This window comes from Ascaphus truei, unplaced genomic scaffold (assembly GCF_040206685.1).
Source record: "Ascaphus truei isolate aAscTru1 unplaced genomic scaffold, aAscTru1.hap1 HAP1_SCAFFOLD_634, whole genome shotgun sequence".
NCBI lineage: Eukaryota > Metazoa > Chordata > Amphibia > Anura > Ascaphidae > Ascaphus > Ascaphus truei.
The window spans coordinates 139951-163323 of NW_027456967.1; the positions used below are offsets into that span (position 1 = coordinate 139951).

The window sequence follows — 23373 nt, forward strand, 5'->3', positions numbered from 1 at the left end:
CGTGCTCAGGACACTATATACTGCCTGGGATCAGTCACACAGTTTGGGGGATTATTAAGCGTGTGTTCCCCCCACGCGCCTCAGGACACTATATACTGCCTGGGATCGGTCACACAGTTTGGGGGATTATTAAGCGTGTGTTCCCCCCACGCGCTCAGGACACTATATACTGCCGGGGATCAGTCACACAGTTTGGGGATTATTAAGCGTGTGTTCCTCCCACGTGCTCCGGACACTATATACTGCCTGGGATCGGTCACAGTTTGGGAGATTATTAAGCGTGTGTGTCCCCCACGCGCTCAGTCCACTATATACTGCCTGGGATCGGGCACACAGTTTGGGGGATTATTAAGCGTGTGTTTCTCCCACGTGCTCCGGACACTATATACTGCCTGGGATCGGGCACACAGTTTGGGGAGATTATTAAGCGTGTGTTCCCCCCACGCGCTCAGGACACTATATACTGCTGGGATCAGTCACACAGTTTGGGGGATTATTAAGCGTGTGTTCCCCCCACGCGCTCAGGACACTATATACTGCCTGGGATCGGTCACACAGTTTGGGGGATTATTAAGCGTGTGTTCCCCCCACGTGCTCCGGACACTATATACTGCCTGGGATCGGGCACACAGTTTGGGGGATTATTAAGCGTGTGTTCCTCCCACGTGCTCCGGACACTATATACTGCCTGGGATCGGGCACACAGTTTGGGGGATTATTAAGCGTGTGTTCCCCCCCACGCGCTCAGGGACACTATATACTGCCTGGGATCGGTCACAGTTTGGGAGATTATTAAGCGTGTGTGTCCCCCACGCGCTCAGTCCACTATATACTGCCTGGGATCGGGCACACAGTTTGGGGGATTATTAAGCGTGTGTTTTCTCCCACGTGCTCCGGACACTATATACTGCCTGGGATCGGGCACACAGTTTGGGGGATTATTAAGCGTGTGTTCCTCCCACGTGCTCCGGACACTATATACTGCCTGGGATCGGTCACAGTTTGGGAGATTATTAAGCGTGTGTTCCCCCCCACGCGCTCAGGGACACTATATACTGCCTGGGATCAGTCACACAGTTTGGGGGATTATTAAGCGTGTGTTCCCCCCACGCGCTCAGGACACTATATACTGCCTGGGATCGGTCACACAGTTTGGGGGATTATTAAGCGTGTGTTCCCCCCACGTGCTCCGGACACTATATACTGCCTGGGATCGGGCACACAGTTTGGGGGATTATTAAGCGTGTGTTCCTCCCACGTGCTCCGGACACTATATACTGCCTGGGATCGGGCACACAGTTTGGGGGATTATTAAGCGTGTGTTCCCCACACGCGCTCAGGGACACTATATACTGCCTGGGATCGGTCACACCTGTTGTGTTACCGATAGTCTGACGTGGCGCCGATAAAAACCTCTCTAACACGTTGGCACGAACACCAGAGATGTCGGCGTGGAATTAGCGTGAGCGTACGTGCTCGGGTGTAGCTAAAGGGTGACGATAGGTAGCACGTCGCCACACTCGGGCGTTGAAACCATTGGGCGTCTCATGGCTTCTGACACTTGTCCCCTTCTCTTTCCCCAGACGTTCCTCTTCACTCGGTCCCCGTTGGCACTGTGGCAGCTCCCTGGGCCCCGGCGGGGCCCCTTCCCCCCCGCGCCCCGTCGGGACCTATGCTGAATGGCTACAATGGCGCCCACTCTGACTGACCCGGCTCCCGACGCCCACCACCTTCGCTTCAAGCTGGCGCCCCCCTCCTCCACCCTGCCCGCCGGCGAGACCAACGGCAGCTCCCCCACCATTGGGCCGGCCGCCCTCCTCCCGCTGCCCGACGACCTGGGCAAGCTGCAGCCGCTGGCCTCCAGTTACCCCGGGAAGGAGCCCCTGAAGCTGGCGGGGGGTCTTCGCCCAGCGCTCCATCCTGTCCCAGTCGCTGCTGAACGGCGCCGACCTGCGCCGCGGGGCGGACGTCCGTGCTGGAGTTCCACCTGGAGGAGCTGAGGGGCATCGGGAGCTGCGGGGGGCGGGCACCAGCTGGGCGCGCCCCTCAACGGCCTGGCCAAGAAGCCAACGAAGGCGGCGGAGAAGCCCCAACTCCGTGCTGCCCCGGCTGTGGCGCCCCTGCCCCAAACCGCGTCGCCGGCACCAAGGCCGCCCCCCGCCGCAGGGGACGGGCAGAAGGGGACCCCCGCCAAGTCCGATTCGCAGGCGCGCCTGCTGGCGCTACTCCGGCGCCATGGGGAGATGGAGCTGCGCGCCAGGCGGGCTGCAGAAGAGGTTGCGCGTGGCGCAGGCGAAACAAGTCGACCGCCACCTGCAGCAGCAGCTGGGGGGGCTGTTGGGGGTCGCGGCCCCGGCGCCCGACGCCCCCCCGCGTCTCACGATGACCACCAGGAAGGCGGAGGCGTCCCTGCGTCGGGGGGGAGCGGGGCGGCGGGGGCAGACCGTTTTCCTGCGGGGGGCAGGAGTGGCCCAGGAGCTGGAGAGGCTGAGCTGGTCGGGGGCGGCCGCGCTGAGGGTCTGCGAGGGGGGATTCGACTCGGACGTGACGGAGAGCAGCTCCGGGGGGGAGTCGGACGCCGAGGAGGAGGAGCTGAGCCGGGCGGAGACGGAGCAGAGGCACACACCGCTGTGAGACCCGGGCGCTCGCCCCCCAATATGCATCACCGCGACCCCTACCGGGGACAACCCCACATCCTGACCACCCCCCCCCCCCCCCCACATCCTGACCTGGGACCCCCTTCCCCCCCACATCCTGGGCTGGGACCCCCTCCCCCCCCCACATCCTGGGCTGGGACCCCCTCCCCCCCCCCCACATCCTGACCTGGGACCTCCTCCACCCCCCCCCCATATCCTGACCTGGGACCTCCTCCCCCCCCCCCCCCCACATCCTGACCTGGGACCTCCTCCCCCCCCCCTCATCCTGACCTGGGACCTCCTCCCCCCCCCCCCACATCCTGACCTGTGACCTCCTTCCCCCCCCCCCCCCACATCCTGACCTGGACCTCCTCCCCCCCCCACATCCTGGGCTGGGACCCTCCCCCCCCCCAAATCCTGACCTGGGACCTCCTCCCCTCCCCCCCCCCCCCCCCCCAAATCCTGACCTGGGACCTCCTCCCCCCCCCCCCCCCCCACATCCTGACCTGGGACCTCCCTCTCCCCCCCCCCCCCCCCCCCCACATCCTGACCTGGGACCTCCCCCCCCCCCACATCCTGACCTGGGACCTCCCCCCCCCCCCACATCCTAACCACCCCCCCCCCCCACATCCTGACCTGGGACCTCCTCCCCCCCCCCCACATCCTGACCTGGGACCTCCTCTCCCCCCCTCCTCCCCCCACATCCTGACCTGGGACCTCCACTCTCCCCCCCCCCCCCCCACATCCTGACCTGGGACCTCCTCTCTCCCCCCCCCCCCCCCCCACATCCTGACCTGGGACCTCCTCTCTCCCCCCCCCCCCCCCACATCCTGACCTGGGACCTCCTCTCCTCCCCCGCCCCCCACATCCTGACCTGGGACCCTCCTCTCTCCCCCCCTCCCCCCCCCCCACATCCTGACCTGGGACCTCCTCCCCTCCCCCCCCCCCACATCCTGACCTGGGACCTCCTCCCCACCCCCACCACATCCTTACCTGGGACCTCCTCTCCCCCCCCCCCCCACATCCTGACCTGGGACCTCCTCTCCCCCCCCCCCCCCCCGACATCCTGACCTGGGACCTCCCCCCCCCCCACATCCTGACCTGGGACCTCCTCCCTCCAAATATATATATTTGCCCCCCCAGGCAGACATAGTGTGTGTGATATATATTATATATTTGCCCCCCCAGGCAGACATAGTGTGTGATATATATATATTTGCCCCCCCAGGCAGACATAGTGTGTGTGATATATATATTTGCCCCCCCAGGCAGACGTAGTGTGTGTGTGATATATATATATTTGCCCCCCCAGGCAGACATAGTGTGTGTGAGATATATATATATATATATATTTGCCCCCCCAGGCAGACATAGTGTGTGTGATATATATTTATTTGCCCCCCCAGGCAGACATAGTGTGTGTGATATATATATATTTGCCCCCCCAGGCAGACATAGTGTGTGATATATATATATTTGCCCCCCCAGGCAGACATAGTGTGTGATATATATATATTTGCCCCCCCAGGCAGACATAGTGTGTGTGATATATATATTTGCCCCCCCAGGCAGACGTAGTGTGTGTGTGATATATATATATTTGCCCCCCCAGGCAGACATAGTGTGTGTGAGATATATATATATATATATATTTGCCCCCCCAGGCAGACATAGTGTGTGTGATATATATTTATTTGCCCCCCCAGGCAGACATAGTGTGTGTGATATATATATATTTGCCCCCCCAGGCAGACATAGTGTGTGATATATATATATTTGCCCCCCCAGGCAGACATAGTGTGTGATATATATATATTTGCCCCCCCAGGCAGACATAGTGTGTGATATATATATATTTGCCCCCCCAGGCAGACATAATGTGTGATATATATATATTTGCCATTTATACCTTCGCAGCAAAATATCCTTATGGTTGAAAAGTCAAAAGTTAATTACCGAGTTGTTAATTTGTGAAGTGATGTTAATGGGGCAGGTCGGCAGTGCGGGCAGTTGTGTATGCAGTGCGGGCAGTGTGTACGGGCGGTGGGTACAGGCAGTGTATATGCAGTGCGGGCGGCGGGTACGGGCAGTGTATATGCAGTGCGGGCAGTGTACGGGCGGCGGGTGCAGGCAGTGTAAATGTAGTGCGGGCGGCGGGTACGGGCAGTGTACGGGCGGCGGGTACAGGCAGTGTATATGCAGTGCGGGCAGTGTACGGGCGGTGGGTACAGGCAGTGTATATGCAGTGCGGGCGGCGGGTACGGGCAGTGTACGGGCGGCGGGTACAGGCAGTGTATATGCAGTGCGGGCAGTGTACGGGCAGCGGGTACAGGCAGTGTATATGCAGTGCGGGCAGTGTACGGGCGGTGGGTACAGGCAGTGTATATGCAGTGCGGGCAGTGTACGGGCGGCGGGTACAGGCAGTGTATATGCAGTGCGGGCAGTGTACGGGCGGCGGGTACAGGCAGTGTACGGGCGGTGGGTACAGGCAGTGTACGGGCGGCGGGTACAGGCAGTGTATATGCAGTGCGGGCAGTGTACGGGCGACAGGTACAGACAGTGTACGGGCGGTGGGTACAGGCAGTGTATATGCAGTGCGGGCAGTGTACGGGCGGCGGGTACAGGCAGTGTACGGGCGGTGGGTACAGGCAGTGTATATGCAGTGCGGGCAGTGTACGGGCGGTGGGTGCAGGCAGTGTATATGCAGTGCAGGCAGTGTAAGGGCAGTGGGTGCAGGCAGTGTATATGCAGTGCAAGCAGTGTACGGGCGGTGGGTGCAGGCAGTGTATATGCAGTGCAGGCAGTGTAAGGGGGCGGTGGGTGCAGCAGTGTATATGCAGTGCAGGCAGTGTAAGGGCGATGGGTGCAGGCAGTGTATATGCAATGCAGGCAGTGTACGGGCGGTGGGTGCAGGCAGTGTATATGCAGTGCAGGCAGTGTAAGGGCGGTGGGTGCAGGCAGTGTATATGCAGTGCAGGCAGTGTAAGGGCGATGGGTGCAGGCAGTGTATATGCAATGCAGGCAGTGTACGGGCGGTGGGTGCAGGCAGTGTATATGCAGTGCAGGCAGTGTAAGGGCGATGGGTGCAGGCAGTGTATATGCAATGCGGGCGGTGGGTGCAGGCAGTGTATATGCAGTGCGGGCAGTGTACGGGCGGTGGGTGCAGGCAGTGTATATGCAGTGCAGGCAGTGTAAGGGCGGTGGGTGCAGGCAGTGTATATGCAGTTCGGGCTGTGTATGTGCGCTGGGTACAGGCAGTGTACGGGCGGTGGGTGCAGGCAGTGTATATGCAGTGTAAGGGCGGTGGGTGCAGGCAGTGTATATGCATTGCAGGGCAGTGTAAGGGCGATGGGTGCAGGCAGTGTATATTCAGTTCGGGCTGTGTATGTGCGGTGGGTACAGGCAGTGTATATGCAATACTGGCAGTGTATATGCAGTGCGGGCGGTGGGTGCAGGCAGTGTATATGCAGTGCGGGCAGTGTACGGGCGGTGGGTGCAAGCAGTGTATATGCAGTGCAGGCAGTGTATATGCAGTGCAGGAAGTGTACGGGCGTGGGTGCAGGCAGTGTATATGCAGTGCGGGCAGTGTACAGGCGATTGGTACAGGCAGTATATGCAGTGCAGCCTGTGGGTTCGGGCAGTGTATGGGCGGTGTTTGCGGGCAGTGTATATGCAGTGCGGATAGTGTATATGCAGCGCGGGCAGTGTATGGGCGCTGAGTGTGGGCAGTGTACGGGCGCTGGGTGCAGGCAGTGCGGGCAGTGTATATGCAGTGCGGGCAGGGTAAGGGCGGTGGGTACGGGCAGTGTATATGCAGTGCGGGCAGTGTTCGGCGCTGGGTGCGGGCAGTGTATATGCAGTGCGGGCAGTTGGTATAGGCAGTGTATATGTAATGCGGGCGGTGGGTGCTGGCAGTGTATATGCAGTGCGGGCGCTGGGTGCAGGCAGTGTATATGCAGTGTACGGGCGCTGGGTGCAGGCAGTGCGGGTAATGTAAATGCAGTGCGGGCAGTGTACAGGCGCTGGGTGCGGGCAGTGTATATGCAGTGCGGGCAGTGGTACGGGTGGCTGGCGCGGGCTGTGTATATGCAGTGCGGGCAGTGTACGGGTGCTGGGTGTGGGCAGTTTATATGCAGTGCGGGCAGTATGGGTGCACGCAGTGTATATGCAGTGCGGGCAGTGTACGGGTGCTGGGTGCGGGCTGTGTATATGTATGCGGGTAGTGTACGGGTGCTGGGTGCAGGCAGTGTATATGCAGTGTACGGGCGGTGGGTGCAGGCAGTGTATATGCAGTGTGGGCAGTTTATATGCAGTGCGGGCAGTATGGGTGCACGCAGTGTATATGCAATGCGGCAATGTACGGCGCTGGGTGCAGAAAGTGTAAGGGCGGTGGGTGCTGGCAGTGTATATGCAGTGCGGGCAGTGTATATGCAGTGCGGGCAGTGTATATGCAGTGCGGGCAGTGTATATGCAGTGCGGGCAGTGTATATGCAGTGCGGGCAGTGTAAGGGCGGTGGGTGCGGACAGTGTAAGGGCGGTGGTTCGGGCAGTGTATATGCAGTACGGACAGTGTATATGCAGTGCGGACAGTGTATATGCAGTGCGGACAGTGTACGTGTGGTGGGTGCAGACAATGTATATGCAGTGCATGCAGCGTACAGGCACTGGGTGCGGGCAGTGTATATGCAGTGCGGGCAGTGTACGGGTGCTGGGTGCGAGCTGTGTATATGCAGTGCGGGCAGTGTATATGCAGTGCGGACAGTGTATGGTTGCAGGCAGTGTATATGCAGTGCGGGCAGTGTACGGGCGCTGGGTGCAGAAAGTGTAAGGGCGGTAGGTGCGGGCAGTGCATATGCAGTGCGGGCAGTGTATATGCAGTGCGGGCAGTGTATATGCAGTGCGGGCGGTGTAAGGGCGGTGGGTGCGGGCAGTGTATATGCAGTACGGACAGCGTATATGCAGTGCGGACAGTGTATATGCAGTTCGGACATTGTACGTGTGGTGGGTGCAGACAATGTATATGCAGTGCATGCAGCGTACGGGCACTGGGTGCGGGCAGTGTATATGCAGTGCGGGCAGTGTACGGGTGCTGGTTGCGGGCTGTGTATATGCAGTGCGGGCAGTGTATGGTTGCAGGCAGTGTATATGCAGTGCGGGCAGTGTACGTTCGCTGGGTGCAGAAAGTGTAAGGGCGGTAGGTGCAGGCAGTGTATATGCAGTGCGGGCAGTGTATATGCAGTGTATATGCAGTGCGGGCAGTGTATATGCAGTGCGGGCAGTGTATGCAGTGCGGGCAGTGTATATGCAGTGCGGGCAGTGTAAGGGCGGTGGGTGCGGGCAGTGTAAGGGCGGTGGGTTCGGGCAGTGTATATGCAGTACGGACAGCGTATATGCAGTGCGGACATTGTACGTGTGGTGGGTGCAGACAATGTATATGCAGTGCATGCAGCGTACGGGCACTGGGTGCGAGCAGTGTATATGCAGTGCGGGCAGTGTACGGGTGCTGGGTGCGGGCTGTATATATGAAGTGCGGGCAGTGTATATGCAGTGCGGACAGTGTATGGTTGCAGGCAGTGTATATGCAGTACGGGCAGTGTACGGGCGCTGGGTGCAGAAAGTGTAAGGGCGGTAGGTGCGGGCAGTGTATATGCAGTGCGGGCAGTGTATATGCAGTGCGGGCAGTGTATATGCAGTGTACGTGCGGTGGGTGCAGGCAGTGTATATGCAGTGTACTGGTAGTGTATATGCAGTGTACGGGCGCTGGGTGCAGAAAGTGTAAGGGCGGTGGGTGCGGGCAGTGTATATGCAGTGTACGGGCGGTGGGTACGGGCGGTGGGTGCAGGCAGTGTATATGCAGTGTGGACAGTTTATATGCAGTGTGGGCAGTATGGGTGCAGGCAGTGTATATGCAATGCGGGCAATGTACGGGCGGTGGGTGCAGGCAGTGTATATGCAGTGCGGGCAGTGTATATGCAGTGCGGGCAGTGTAAGGGCGGTGGGTGCGGGCAGTGTAAGGGCTGTGGGTGCGGGCAGTGTATATGCAGTACGGACAGCGTATGTGCAGTGCGGACATTGTACGGGTGGTGGGTGCAGGCAATTTATATGCAGTGCATGCAGTGTACGGGCGCTGGGTGCGGGCAGTGTATATGCAGTGCGGGCAGTGTACGGGTGCTGGGTGCGGGCAGTGTATATGCAGTGCCGGCAGTGTATATGCAGTGCGGGTAGTGTATGGGTGCAGGCAGTGTATATGCAGTGCGGGCAGTGTACGGGTGCTGGGTGCGGGCAGTGCGGGCAGTGTATATGTAGTGCGGGCAGTGTACGGGTGCAGGCAGTGTATATGCAGTGCGGGCAGTGTACGGGCGCTGGGTGCAGGCAGTGTATATGCTGTGCGGGCAGTGTACGGGCGCTGGGTGCAGGCAGTGTATATGCTGTGCGGGCAGTGTATATGCAGTGCGGGCAGTGTATATGCAGTGTACGGGCGGTGGGTGCAGGCAGTGTACGGGCGGTGGGTGCAGGCAGTGTATATGCAGTGTGGGCAGTGTATATGCAGTACGGACATTGTACGTGTGGTGGGTGCAGACAATGTATATGCAGTGCATGCAGCGTACTGGCACTGGGTGCGAGCAGTGTATATGCAGTGCGGGCAGTGTACGGGTGCTGGGTGCGGGCTGTGTATATGCAGTGCGGGCAGTGTATATGCAGTGCGGACAGTGTATGGTTGCAGGCAGTGTATATGCAGTACGGGCAGTGTACGGGCGCTTTGTGCAGAAAGTGTAAGGGCGGTAGGTGCGGGCAGTGTATATGCAGTGCGGGCAGTGTATATGCAGTGTACGTGCGGTGGGTGCAGGCAGTGTATATGCAGTGTACGGGCAGTGTATATGCCGTGTACGGGCGCTGGGTGCAGAAAGTGTAAGGGCGGTGGGTGCGGGCAGTGTATATGCAGTGTACGGGCGGTGGGTACGGGCGGTGGGTGCAGGCAGTGTATATGCAGTGTGGACAGTTTATATGCAGTGTGGGCAGTATGGGTGCAGGCAGTGTATATGCAGTGTACGGGCGCTGGGTGCAGAAAGTGTAAGGGCGGTGGGTGCGGGCAGTGTATATGCAGTGTACGGGCGGTGGGTGCAGGCAGTGTATATGCAGTGTGGACAGTTTATATGCCGTGTGGGCAGTATGGGTGCAGGCAGTGTATATGCAATGCGGGCAAGGTACGGGCGGTGGGTGCAGGCAGTGTATATGCAGTGCGGGCAGTGTATATGCAGTGCGGGCGGTGGGTGCGGGCAGTGTAAGGGCGGTGGGTGCGGGCAGTGTATATGCAGTACGGACAGCGTATATGCAGTGCGGACATTGTACGGGTGGTGGGTGCAGGCAATGTATATGCAGTGCATGCAGTGTACGGGCGCTGGGTGCGGGCAGTGTATATGCAGTGCGGGCAGTGTACGGGTGCTGGGTGCGGGCAGTGTATATGCAGTGCCGGCAGTGTATATGCAGTGCGGGTAGTGTATGGGTGCAGGCAGTGTATATGTAGTGCGGGCAGTGTACGGGTGCTGGGTGCGGGCAGTGCGGGCAGTGTATATGTAGTGCGGACAGTGTACGGGTGCAGGCAGTGTATATGCAGTGCGGGCAGTGTATATGCAGTGCGGGTAGTGTATGGGTGCAGGCAGTGTATATGCAGTGCGGGTAGTGTATGGGTGCTGGGTGCGGGCTGTGTATATGTAGTGCGGGCAGTGTACGGGTGCAGGCAGTGTATATGCAGTGCGGGCAGTGTACGGGCGCTGGGTGCAGGCAGTGTATATGCTGTGCGGGCAGTGTATGGTTGCAGGCAGTGTATATGCAGTGCGGGCAGTGTACGTTCGCTGGGTGCAGAAAGTGTAAGGGCGGTAGGTGCAGGCAGTGTATATGCAGTGCGGGCAGTGTATATGCAGTGTATATGCAGTGCGGGCAGTGTATATGCAGTGCGGGCAGTGTATGCAGTGCGGGCAGTGTATATGCAGTGCGGGCAGTGTAAGGGCGGTGGGTGCGGGCAGTGTAAGGGCGGTGGGTTCGGGCAGTGTATATGCAGTACGGACAGCGTATATGCAGTGCGGACATTGTACGTGTGGTGGGTGCAGACAATGTATATGCAGTGCATGCAGCGTACGGGCACTGGGTGCGAGCAGTGTATATGCAGTGCGGGCAGTGTACGGGTGCTGGGTGCGGGCTGTATATATGAAGTGCGGGCAGTGTATATGCAGTGCGGACAGTGTATGGTTGCAGGCAGTGTATATGCAGTACGGGCAGTGTACGGGCGCTGGGTGCAGAAAGTGTAAGGGCGGTAGGTGCGGGCAGTGTATATGCAGTGCGGGCAGTGTATATGCAGTGCGGGCAGTGTATATGCAGTGTACGTGCGGTGGGTGCAGGCAGTGTATATGCAGTGTACTGGTAGTGTATATGCAGTGTACGGGCGCTGGGTGCAGAAAGTGTAAGGGCGGTGGGTGCGGGCAGTGTATATGCAGTGTACGGGCGGTGGGTACGGGCGGTGGGTGCAGGCAGTGTATATGCAGTGTGGACAGTTTATATGCAGTGTGGGCAGTATGGGTGCAGGCAGTGTATATGCAATGCGGGCAATGTACGGGCGGTGGGTGCAGGCAGTGTATATGCAGTGCGGGCAGTGTATATGCAGTGCGGGCAGTGTAAGGGCGGTGGGTGCGGGCAGTGTAAGGGCTGTGGGTGCGGGCAGTGTATATGCAGTACGGACAGCGTATGTGCAGTGCGGACATTGTACGGGTGGTGGGTGCAGGCAATTTATATGCAGTGCATGCAGTGTACGGGCGCTGGGTGCGGGCAGTGTATATGCAGTGCGGGCAGTGTACGGGTGCTGGGTGCGGGCAGTGTATATGCAGTGCCGGCAGTGTATATGCAGTGCGGGTAGTGTATGGGTGCAGGCAGTGTATATGCAGTGCGGGCAGTGTACGGGTGCTGGGTGCGGGCAGTGTATATGTAGTGCGGGCAGTGTACGGGTGCAGGCAGTGTATATGCAGTGCGGGCAGTGTACGGGCGCTGGGTGCAGGCAGTGTATATGCTGTGCGGGCAGTGTACGGGCGCTGGGTGCAGGCAGTGTATATGCTGTGCGGGCAGTGTATATGCAGTGCGGGCAGTGTATATGCAGTGTACGGGCGGTGGGTGCAGGCAGTGTACGGGCGGTGGGTGCAGGCAGTGTATATGCAGTGTGGGCAGTGTATATGCAGTACGGACATTGTACGTGTGGTGGGTGCAGACAATGTATATGCAGTGCATGCAGCGTACTGGCACTGGGTGCGAGCAGTGTATATGCAGTGCGGGCAGTGTACGGGTGCTGGGTGCGGGCTGTGTATATGCAGTGCGGGCAGTGTATATGCAGTGCGGACAGTGTATGGTTGCAGGCAGTGTATATGCAGTACGGGCAGTGTACGGGCGCTTTGTGCAGAAAGTGTAAGGGCGGTAGGTGCGGGCAGTGTATATGCAGTGCGGGCAGTGTATATGCAGTGTACGTGCGGTGGGTGCAGGCAGTGTATATGCAGTGTACGGGCAGTGTATATGCCGTGTACGGGCGCTGGGTGCAGAAAGTGTAAGGGCGGTGGGTGCGGGCAGTGTATATGCAGTGTACGGGCGGTGGGTACGGGCGGTGGGTGCAGGCAGTGTATATGCAGTGTGGACAGTTTATATGCAGTGTGGGCAGTATGGGTGCAGGCAGTGTATATGCAGTGTACGGGCGCTGGGTGCAGAAAGTGTAAGGGCGGTGGGTGCGGGCAGTGTATATGCAGTGTACGGGCGGTGGGTGCAGGCAGTGTATATGCAGTGTGGACAGTTTATATGCCGTGTGGGCAGTATGGGTGCAGGCAGTGTATATGCAATGCGGGCAAGGTACGGGCGGTGGGTGCAGGCAGTGTATATGCAGTGCGGGCAGTGTATATGCAGTGCGGGCGGTGGGTGCGGGCAGTGTAAGGGCGGTGGGTGCGGGCAGTGTATATGCAGTACGGACAGCGTATATGCAGTGCGGACATTGTACGGGTGGTGGGTGCAGGCAATGTATATGCAGTGCATGCAGTGTACGGGCGCTGGGTGCGGGCAGTGTATATGCAGTGCGGGCAGTGTACGGGTGCTGGGTGCGGGCAGTGTATATGCAGTGCCGGCAGTGTATATGCAGTGCGGGTAGTGTATGGGTGCAGGCAGTGTATATGTAGTGCGGGCAGTGTACGGGTGCTGGGTGCGGGCAGTGTATATGCAGTGCGGGCAGTGTATATGCAGTGCGGGTAGTGTATGGGTGCAGGCAGTGTATATGCAGTGCGGGTAGTGTATGGGTGCTGGGTGCGGGCTGTGTATATGTAGTGCGGGCAGTGTACGGGTGCAGGCAGTGTATATGCAGTGCGGGCAGTGTACGGGCGCTGGGTGCAGGCAGTGTATATGCTGTGCGGGCAGTGTACGGGCGCTGGGTGCAGGCAGTGTATATGCTGTGCGGGCAGTGTACGGGCGGTGGGTGCAGGCAGTGTATATGCAGTGTGGGCAGTTTATATGCAGTGTGGGCAGTTTATATGCAGTGCGGGCAGTATGGGTGCAGGCAGTGTATATGCAGTGCGGGCAATGTACGGGCGCTGCGTGCAGAAAGTGTAAGGGCGGTGGGTGCGGGCAGTGTATTTGCAGTGCGGGCAGTGTATTTGCAGTGCGGGCAGTGTATATGCAGTGCGGGCAGTGTAAGGGCGGTGGGTGCGGGCAGTGTATATGCAGTGCGGGCAGTGTATATGCAGTGCGTGCAGTGTAAGGGCGGTGGGTGCGGGCAGTGTAAGGGCGGTGGGTTCGGGCAGTGTATATGCAGTGCGGACAGCGTATATGCAGTGCGGACAGTGTATATGCAGTGCGGACATTGTACGGGTGGTGGGTGCAGGCAATGTATATGCAGTGCATGCAGTGTACGGGCGCTGGGTGCGGGAAGTGTATATGCAGTGCGGTCAGTGTACGGGTGCTGGGTGCGGGCTGTGTATATGCAGTGCGGGCAGTGTATATGCAGTGCGGACAGTGTATGGTTGCAGGCAGTGTATATGCAGTGCGGGCAGTGTACGGGCGCTGGGTGCAGAAAGTGTAAGGGCGGTGTGTGCGGGCAGTGTATATGCAGTGCGGGCAGTGTATATGCAATGCGGGCAGTGTATATGCAGTGTACGGGCGGTGGGTGCGGGCTGTGTATATGCAGTGCGGACAGTGTATGGGTGCAGGCAGTGTATATGCAGTGCGGGCAGTGTACGGGCGCTGGGTGCAGAAAGTGTAAGGGCGGTGGGTGCGGGCTGTGTATATGCAGTGCGGGCAGTGTACGGGTGCTGGGTGCGGGCAGTGTATATGCAGTGCGGACAGTGTATGGGTGCAGGCAGTGTATATGCAGAGCGGGCAGTGTACGGGTGCTGGGTGCGGGCTGTGTATATGCAGTGCGGGCAGTGTACGGGTGCTGGGTACGGGCAGTGTATATGCAGTGCGGGCAGTGTACGGGCGGTGGGTGCAGGCAGTGTACGGGCGGTGGGTGCGGGGAATGTATATGCAGTGCGGACAGTGTATATGCAGTGCAGACATTGTACGGGCGGTGGGTGCAGGCAGTGTATATGCAGTGCGGACATTGTACGGGCGGTGGGTGCAGGCAGTGTATCTTCAGTGCGGGCAGTGTACGGGCGGTGGGTGTAGGCAGTGTACAGGCGGTGGGTGCAGGCAGTGTATACGCAGTGCGGGCAGTGTACAGGCGGTGGGTGCAGGCAGTGTACAGGCGGTGGGTGCAGGCAGTGTATATGCAGTGCGGGCAGTGTATATGCAGTGCGGGCAGTGTACGGGCGGTGGGTGCAGGCAGTGTATATGCAGTGCGGGCAGTGTATGGGCGGTGGGTGCAGGCAGTGTACAGGCGGTGGGTGCAGGCAGTGTATATGCAGTGCGGGCAGTGTACGGGCGGTGGGTGCAGGCAGTGTACGGGCGGTGGGTGCAGGCAGTGTATATGCAGTGCGGGCAGTGTACGGGCGGTGGGTGCAGGCAGTGTATATGCAGTGCGGGCAGTGTATGGGCGGTGGGTGCAGGCAGTGTACAGGCGGTGGGTGCAGGCAGTGTATATGCAGTGCGGGCAGTGTACGGGCGGTGGGTGCAGGCAGTGTACGGGCGGTGGGTGCAGGCAGTGTATATGCAGTGCGGGCAGTGTACGGGCGGTGGGTGCAGGCAGTGTATATGCAGTGCGGGCAGTGTACGGGCGGTGAGTGCGGGCAGTGTACGGGCGGTGAGTGCAGGCAGTGTGTATGCAGTGTACGGGCGGGCAGTGTACGGGCGGTGGGTGCAGGCAGTGTATATGCAGTGCGGGCAGTGTACGGGCGGTGGGTGCAGGCAGTGTATATGCAGTGCGGGCAGTGTACGGGCGCTGGGTGCGGGCAGTGTACGGGCGGGGGGTGCAGGCAGTGTACAGGCGGTGGGTGCAGGTAGTGTACAGGCGGTGGGTGCAGACAGTGTATATGCAGTGCGGGCAGTGTACAGGCGGTGGGGGCAGGCAGTGTACGGGCGGTGGGTGCAGGCAGTGTACGGGCGGTGGGTGCAGGCAGTGTACAGGAGGTGGGTGCAGGCAGTGTATATGCAGTGCGGGCAGTGTACAGGCGGTGGGTGCAGGCAGTGTATATGCAGTGCGGGCAGTGTACAGGCGGTGGGTGCAGGCAGTGTATATGCAGTGCGGGCAGTGTACAGGCGGTGGGTGCAGGCAGTGTATATGCAGTGCGGGCAGTGTACAGGCGGTGGGTGCAGGCAGTGTATATGCAGTGCGGGCAGTGTACGGGCGGTGAGTGCAGGCAGTGTACGGGCGGTGAGTGCAGGCAGTGTACGGGCGGTGGGTGCAGGCAGTGTATATGCAGTGCGGGCAGTGTACGGGCGGTGAGTGCAGGCAGTGTACGGGCGGTGGGTGCAGGCAGTGTATATGCAGTGCGGGCAGTGTACGGGCGGTGAGTGCAGGCAGTGTACGGGCGGTGGGTGCAGGCAGTGTATATGCAGTGCGGGCAGTGTACGGGCGGTGAGTGCAGGCAGTGTACGGGCGGTGGGTGCAGGCAGTGTATATGCAGTGCGGGCAGTGTACAGGCGGTGTACAGGCGGTGGGTGCAGGCAGTGTATATGCAGTGCGGCAGTGTACGGGCGGTGGGTGCAGGCAGTGTATATGCAGTGCGGGCAGTGTACGGGCGGTGGGTGCAGGCAGTGTACGGGCGGTGGGTGCAGGCAGTGTACGGGCGGTGAGTGCAGGCAGTGTACGGGCGGTGGGTGCAGGCAGTGTATATGCAGTGCGGGCAGTGTACGGGCGGTGGGTGCAGGCAGTGTATATGCAGTGCGGGCAGTGTACGGGCGGTGGGTGCAGGCAGTGTATATGCAGTGCGGGCAGTGTACGGGCGGTGGGTGCAGGCAGTGTATATGCAGTGCGGGCAGTGTACGGGCGGTGAGTGCAGGCAGTGTACGGGCGGTGGGTGCAGGCAGTGTATATGCAGTGCGGGCAGTGTACGGGCGGTGAGTGCAGGCAGTGTACGGGCGGTGGGTGCAGGCAGTGTATATGCAGTGTACGGGCGGTGGGTGCAGGCAGTGTATATGCAGTGCGGGCAGTGTACGGGCGGTGAGTGCAGGCAGTGTACGGGCGGTGGGTGCAGGCAGTGTATATGCAGTGCGGGCAGTGTACGGGCGGTGGGTGCAGGCAGTGTATATGCAGTGCGGGCAGTGTACGGACGGTGAGTGCAGGCAGTGTACGGGCGGTGGGTGCAGGCAGTGTATATGCAGTGCGGGCAGTGTACGGGCGGTGGGTGCAGGCAGTGTATATGCAGTGCGGGCAGTGTACGGGCGGTGAGTGCAGGCAGTGTACGGGCGGTGGGTGCAGGCAGTGTATATGCAGTGCGGGCAGTGTACGGGCGGTGGGTGCAGGCAGTGTATATGCAGTGCGGGCAGTGTACGGGCGGTGGGTGCAGGCAGTGTATATGCAGTGCGGGCAGTGTACGGGCGGTGGGTGCAGGCAGTGTATATGCAGTGCGGGCAGTGTACGGGCGGTGAGTGCAGGCAGTGTATATGCAGTGCGGGCAGTTTACGGGCGGTGGGTGCAGGCAGTGTATATGCAGTGCGGGCAGTGTACGGGCGGTGGGTGCAGGCAGTGTATATGCAGTGCGGGCAGTGTACGGGCGGTGGGTGCAGGCAGTGTATATGCAGTGCGGTCAGTGTACGGGCGGTGGGTGCAGGCAGTGTATATGCAGTGCGGGCAGTGTACGGGCGGTGGGTGCAGGCAGTGTATATGCAGTGCGGGCAGTGTACGGGCGGTGGGTGCAGGCAGTGTATATGCAGTGCGGGCAGTGTACGGGCGGTGGGTGCAGGCAGTGTATATGCAGTGCGGGCAGTGTACGGGCGGTGGGTGCAGGCAGTGTATATGCAGTGCGGGCAGTGTACGGGCGGTGAGTGCAGGCAGTGTACGGGCGGTGGGTGCAGGCAGTGTGTATGCAGTGCGGGCAGTGTACGGGCGGTGGGTGCAGGCAGTGTACGGGCGGTGGGTGCAGGCAGTGTATATGCAGTGCGGGCAGTGTACGGGCGGTGGGTGCAGGCAGTGTACGGGCGGTGGGTGCAGGCAGTGTGTATGCAGTGCGGGCAGTGTACGGGCGGTGAGTGCAGGCAGTGTACGGGCGGTGGGTGCAGGCAGTGTGTATGCAGTGCGGGCAGTGTACGGGCGGTGGGTGCAGGCAGTGTACGGGCGGTGGGTGCAGGCAGTGTATATGCAGTGCGGGCAGTGTACGGGCGGTGGGTGCAGGCAGTGTATATGCAGTGCGGGCAGTGTACGGGCGGTGAGTGCAGGCAGTGTACGGGCGGTGGGTGCAGGCAGTGTATATGCAGTGCGGGCAGTGTACGGGCGGTGGGTGCAGGCAGTGTGTATGCAGTGCGGGCAGTGTACGGGCGGTGAGTGCAGGCAGTGTACGGGCGGTGGGTGCAGGCAGTGTGTATGCAGTGCGGGCAGTGTACGGGCGGTGGGTGCAGGCAGTGTATATGCAGTGCGGGCAGTGTACGGGCGGTGGGTGCAGGCAGTGTATATGCAGTGCGGGCAGTGTACGGGCGGTGAGTGCAGGCAGTGTACGGGCGGTGGGTGCAGGCAGTGTATATGCAGTGCGGGCAGTGTACGGGCGGTGAGTGCAGGCAGTGTACGGGCGGTGGGTGCAGGCAGTGTATATGCAGTGCGGGCAGTGTACGGGCGGTGGGTGCAGGCAGTGTATATGCAGTGCGGGCAGTGTACGGGCGGTGAGTGCAGGCAGTGTACGGGCGGTGGGTGCAGGCAGTGTGTATGCAGTGCGGGCAGTGTACGGGCGGTGGGTGCAGGCAGTGTACGGGCGGTGGGTGCAGGCAGTGTATATGCAGTGCGGGCAGTGTACGGGCGGTGGGTGCAGGCAGTGTACGGGCGGTGGGTGCAGGCAGTGTATATGCAGTGCGGGCAGTGTACGGGCGGTGAGTGCAGGCAGTGTATATGCAGTGCGGGCAGTGGGTGCAGGCAGTGTATGCAGTGCGGGCAGTGTATGCAGTGCGGGCAGTGTACGGGCGGTGGGTGCAGGCAGTGTGTATGCAGTGCGGGCAGTGTACGGGCGGTGGGTGCAGGCAGTGTGTATGCAGTGCGGGCAGTGTACGGGCGGTGAGTGCAGGCAGTGTATATGCAGTGCGGGCAGTGTACGGGCGGTGAGTGCAGGCAGTGTATATGCAGTGCGGGCAGTGTACGGGCGGTGAGTGCAGGCAGTGTATATGCAGTGCGGGCAGTGTACGGGCGGTGAGTGCAGGCAGTGTATATGCAGTGCGGGCAGTGTACGGGCGGTGGGTACAGGCAGTGTATATGCAGAGTGCGGGCAGTGTACGGGCGGTGGGTGCAGGCAGTGTGTATGCAGTGCGGGCAGTGTACGGGCGGTGAGTGCAGGCAGTGTACGGGCGGTGGGTGCAGGCAGTGTGTATGCAGTGCGGGCAGTGTACGGGCGGTGAGTGCAGGCAGTGTACGGGCGGTGGGTGCAGGCAGTGTATATGCAGTGCGGGCAGTGTACGGGCGGTGGGTGCAGGCAGTGTGTATGCAGTGCGGGCAGTGTACGGGCGGTGGGTGCAGGCAGTGTGTATGCAGTGCGGGCAGTGTACGGGCGGTGGGTGCAGGCAGTGTGTATGCAGTGCGGGCAGTGTACGGGCGGTGGGTGCAGGCAGTGTACGGGCGGTGGGTGCAGGCAGTGTATATGCAGTGCGGGCAGTGTACGGGCGGTGAGTGCAGGCAGTGTATATGCAGTGCGGGCAGTGTACGGGCGGTGGGTGCAGGCAGTGTGTATGCAGTGCGGGCAGTGTACGGGCGGTGGGTGCAGGCAGTGTGTTTGCAGTGCGGGCAGTGTACGGGCGGTGGGTGCAGGCAGTGTGTATGCAGTGCGGGCAGTGTACGGGCGGTGAGTGCAGGCAGTGTACGGGCGGTGGGTGCAGGCAGTGTATATGCAGTGCGGGCAGTGTACGGGCGGTGGGTGCAGGCAGTGTGTATGCAGTGCGGGCAGTGTACGGGCGGTGAGTGCAGGCAGTGTACGGGCGGTGGGTGCAGGCAGTGTACGGGCGGTGGGTGCAGGCAGTGTACGGGCGGTGGGTGCAGGCAGTGTGTATGCAGTGCGGGCAGTGTACGGGCGGTGGGTGCAGGCAGTGTGTTTGCAGTGCGGGCAGTGTACGGGCGGTGGGTGCAGGCAGTGTGTATGCAGTGCGGGCAGTGTACGGGCGGTGAGTGCAGGCAGTGTACGGGCGGTGGGTGCAGGCAGTGTGTATGCAGTGCGGGCAGTGTAACGGGCGGTGGGTGCAGGCAGTGTGTATGCAGTGCGGGCAGTGTACGGGCGGTGGGTGCAGGCAGTGTGTTTGCAGTGCGGGCAGTGTACGGGCGGTGGGTGCAGGCAGTGTGTATGCAGTGCGGGCAGTGTACGGGCGGTGGGTGCAGGCAGTGTGTATGCAGTGCGGGCAGTGTACGGGCGGTGGGTGCAGGCAGTGTGTTTGCAGTGCGGGCAGTGTACGGGCGGTGGGTGCAGGCAGTGTACGGGCGGTGGGTGCAGGCAGTGTGTATGCAGTGCGGGCGGTGGGTGCAGGCAGTGTGTATGCAGTGCGGGCAGTGTACGGGCGGTGGGTGCAGGCAGTGTATATGCAGTGCGGGCAGTGTACGGGCGGTGGGTGCAGGCAGTGTGTATGCAGTGCGGGCAGTGTACGGGCGGTGGGTGCAGGCAGTGTATATGCAATGCAGGCAGTGTACGGGCGGTGGGTGCAGGCAGTGTATATGCAGTGCAGGCAGTGTAAGGGCGGTGGGTGCAGGCAGTGTATATGCAGTGCAGGCAGTGTAAGGGCGATGGGTGCAGGCAGTGTATATGCAATGCAGGCAGTGTACGGGCGGTGGGTGCAGGCAGTGTATATGCAGTGCAGGCAGTGTAAGGGCGATGGGTGCAGGCAGTGTATATGCAATGCGGGCGGTGGGTGCAGGCAGTGTATATGCAGTGCGGGCAGTGTACGGGCGGTGGGTGCAGGCAGTGTATATGCAGTGCGGGCAGTGTACGGGCGGTGAGTGCAGGCAGTGTATATGCAGTGCGGGCAGTGTACGGGCGGTGAGTGCAGGCAGTGTGTATGCAGTGCGGGCAGTGTACGGGCGGTGGGTGCAGGCAGTGTGTATGCAGTGCGGGCAGTGTACGGGCGGTGGGTGCAGGCAGTGTATGCAGTGCGGGCAGTGTATATGCAGTGCGGGCAGTGTACGGGCGGTGGGTGCAGGCAGTGTGTATGCAGTGCGGGCAGTGTACGGGCGGTGGGTGCAGGCAGTGTGTATGCAGTGCGGGCAGTGTACGGGCGGTGGGTGCAGGCAGTGTATATGCAGTGCGGGCAGTTTACGGGCGGTGGGTGCAGGCAGTGTGTATGCAGTGCGGGCAGTGTACGGGCGGTGGGTGCAGGCAGTGTGTATGCAGTGCGGGCAGTGTACGGGCGGTGGGTGCAGGCAGTGTGTATGCAGTGCGGGCAGTGTACGGGCGGTGGGTGCAGGCAGTGTGTATGCAGTGCGGGCAGTGTACGGGCGGTGGGTGCAGGCAGTGTGTATGCAGTGCGGGCAGTGTACGGGCGGTGGGTGCAGGCAGTGTGTATGCAGTGCGGGCAGTGTACGGGCGGTGGGTGCAGGCAGTGTATATGCAGTGCGGGCAGTGTACGGGCGGTGGGTGCAGGCAGTGTGTATGCAGTGCGGGCAGTGTACGGGCGGTGGGTGCAGGCAGTGTACGGGCGGTGGGTGCAGGCAGTGTGTATGCAGTGCGGGCAGTGTACGGGCGGTGGGTGCAGGCAGTGTACGGGCGGTGGGTGCAGGCAGTGTGTATGCAGTGCGGGCAGTGTACGGGCGGTGGGTGCAGGCAGTGTGTATGCAGTGCGGGCAGTGTACGGGCGGTGGGCACGGTAACATTGTGAGATTTCTGACGCTTGCTGTATATACCGCCGCTCGTTACTTCTCTGCATGAAGTGGATGCAGCACACGCAGCGGGGGGGGGGGGGGGGGGGTAGGGGGGGTCTCTGTACTTCAGGCTGGTCTGTCCCCGGGAGGCATGGTAACCGCCGCCCATTACCCCGGCGACCAATCAGAGAATCGGATTCCCTCCCATTCCGTGCATTCCTGGGTGTGCAGGAGGTTAACCCTCTCAGCGCCACGAGGGGACAGCGCCCAGATCTCCCCTCCTCCCTCCTCCCCCCCTCCTCCCTCCCCCCCTCCTCCCTCCCCCCCTCCCCTCTCCCTCCCCTCTCCCTCCCCCCCTCCTCCCTCCCTCCCCCCTCCTCCCTCCCCCCTCCTCCCTCCCCCCCTCCCCTCTCCCTCCCCTCTCCCTCCCCCCTCCTCCCTCCTCCCTCCCCCCTACCCCTCCTCCCTCCCCCCTCCCTCCCCCCCTCCTCCCTCCCTCCCCCCTCCCCTCTCCCTCCCCCCTCCTCCCCCCCTCCCCTCTCCCTCCCCTCTCCCTCCCCCTCCTCCCTCCCCCCTCCTCCCTCCCCCCTCTCCCTCCCCCCTCCTCCCTCCTCCCCTCTCCCTCCCCCCTCCCTCCCCCCTCCCTCCCCCCTCCCTCCCCCCTCCCTGCAGCCGGAGGCCTGTCCTGTGACAGGAAAGCGCTCGCTCATAGCACGCCTTCTCCATCCAGTGACACTGCTAACCCTTTCACTGCCAGTGCATGTAATGTGAGAGATCCCACTGTGACTGCCCGTGTCAGCTCTGACTGTGAGCGTGGGCCGGTCACATGATCTCCGTGTGTGTGTGTGTGTGTGTGTGTGTGTGTGTGTGTGTGTGTGTGTGTGTATGTACTGTGTGTGTGTGTGTGTCTGTGTCTGTGTATATGTATTGCATGTACTGTGTGTGTGTGTGTGTGTGTGTGTGTGTGTGTGTGTATATGTATTGTATGTACTGTGTGTGTGTGTGTGTGTGTGTGTATATATGTATTGTATGTACTGTGTGTGTGTGTATATGTATTGTATGTACTGTGTGTGTGTGTGTGTGTGTGTGTATATGTATTGTATGTACTGTGTGTGTGTATTGTATGTACTGTGTGAGTATTGTATGTACTGTGTGTGTGTGTATTGTATGTACTGTGTGAGTATTGTATGTACTGTATGTGTGTGTGTGTGTATTGTATGTACTGTGTGTGTGTGTGTGTGTGTGTGTATTGTATGTACTGTGTGAGTACTGTATGTGTGTGTGTATTGTATGTACTGTGTGAGTATTGTATGTATTGTATGTGTGTGTGTATTGTATGTACTGTGTGTGTGTGTGTGTGTGTGTGTGTGTGTGTGTGTGTGTGTATTGTATGTACTGTGTGAGTATTGTATGTACTGTATGTGTGTGTGTATTGTATGTACTGTGTGAGTATTGTATGTACTGTATGTGTGTGTGTGTATTGTATGTACTGTGTGTGTGTGTGTTGTGTATGTATTGTATGTACTGTGTGTGTGTGTATTGTATGTACTGTGTGAGTATTGTATGTACTGTATGTGTGTGTGTATTGTATGTACTGTGTGTGTGTGTGTGTGTGTGTGTGTGTATGTATTGTATGTACTGTGTGTGTGTGTGTATTGTATGTACTGTATGTGTGTGTGTATTGTACGTACTGTGTGTGTATTGTATGTACTGTGTGAGTATTGTATGTACTGTATGTGTGTGTGTGTGTGTGTGTATGTATTGTATGTACTGTGTGTGTGTGTGTATTGTATGTGTGTGTGTGTGTGTATTGTATGTACTGTGTGTGTGTGTATTGTATGTACTGTGTGTGTGTGTATTGTATGTACTGTGTGTGTGTGTATTGTATGTACTGTGTGAGTATTGTATGTACTGTATGTGTGTGTGTGTATTGTATGTACTGTGTGAGTATTGTATGTACTGTATGTGTGTGTGTATTGTATGTACTGTATGTGTGTGTGTATTGTATGTACTGTGTGAGTATTGTATGTACTGTATGTGTGTGTATTGTACGTACTGTGTGAGTATTGTATGTACTGTATGTGTGTGTGTGTATTGTATGTACTGTGTGAGTATTGTATGTACTGTATGTGTGTGTGTATTGTATGTACTGTGTGAGTATTGTATGTACTGTATGTGTGTGTGTATTGTATGTACTGTGTGAGTATTGTATGTACTGTATGTGTGTGTGTGTGTGTGTGTGTGTGTGTATTGTATGTACTGTGTGTGTGTGTATTGCACGAACTGTGTGTGTGTGTGTGTATTGTATGTACT

The 23373-nt window shown here is 59.7% G+C and overlaps 1 protein-coding gene across 1 annotated transcript in view; it reads left to right on the forward strand.

The window, feature by feature from the left end:
* The first annotated feature begins 1662 nt into the window (after nt 1-1662).
* KANSL1 (KAT8 regulatory NSL complex subunit 1) overlaps nt 1663-23373 on the forward strand; it is a 64906-nt gene continuing 43195 nt past the window's right edge. Inside the window, 5 exon segments of the mRNA XM_075584535.1 lie at nt 1663-1895; nt 1897-1935; nt 1937-2019; nt 2021-2261; nt 2263-2630. Of these exon segments, the coding sequence (XP_075440650.1) occupies nt 1680-1895; nt 1897-1935; nt 1937-2019; nt 2021-2261; nt 2263-2630 (947 nt within the window). The 5' untranslated portion in view covers nt 1663-1679.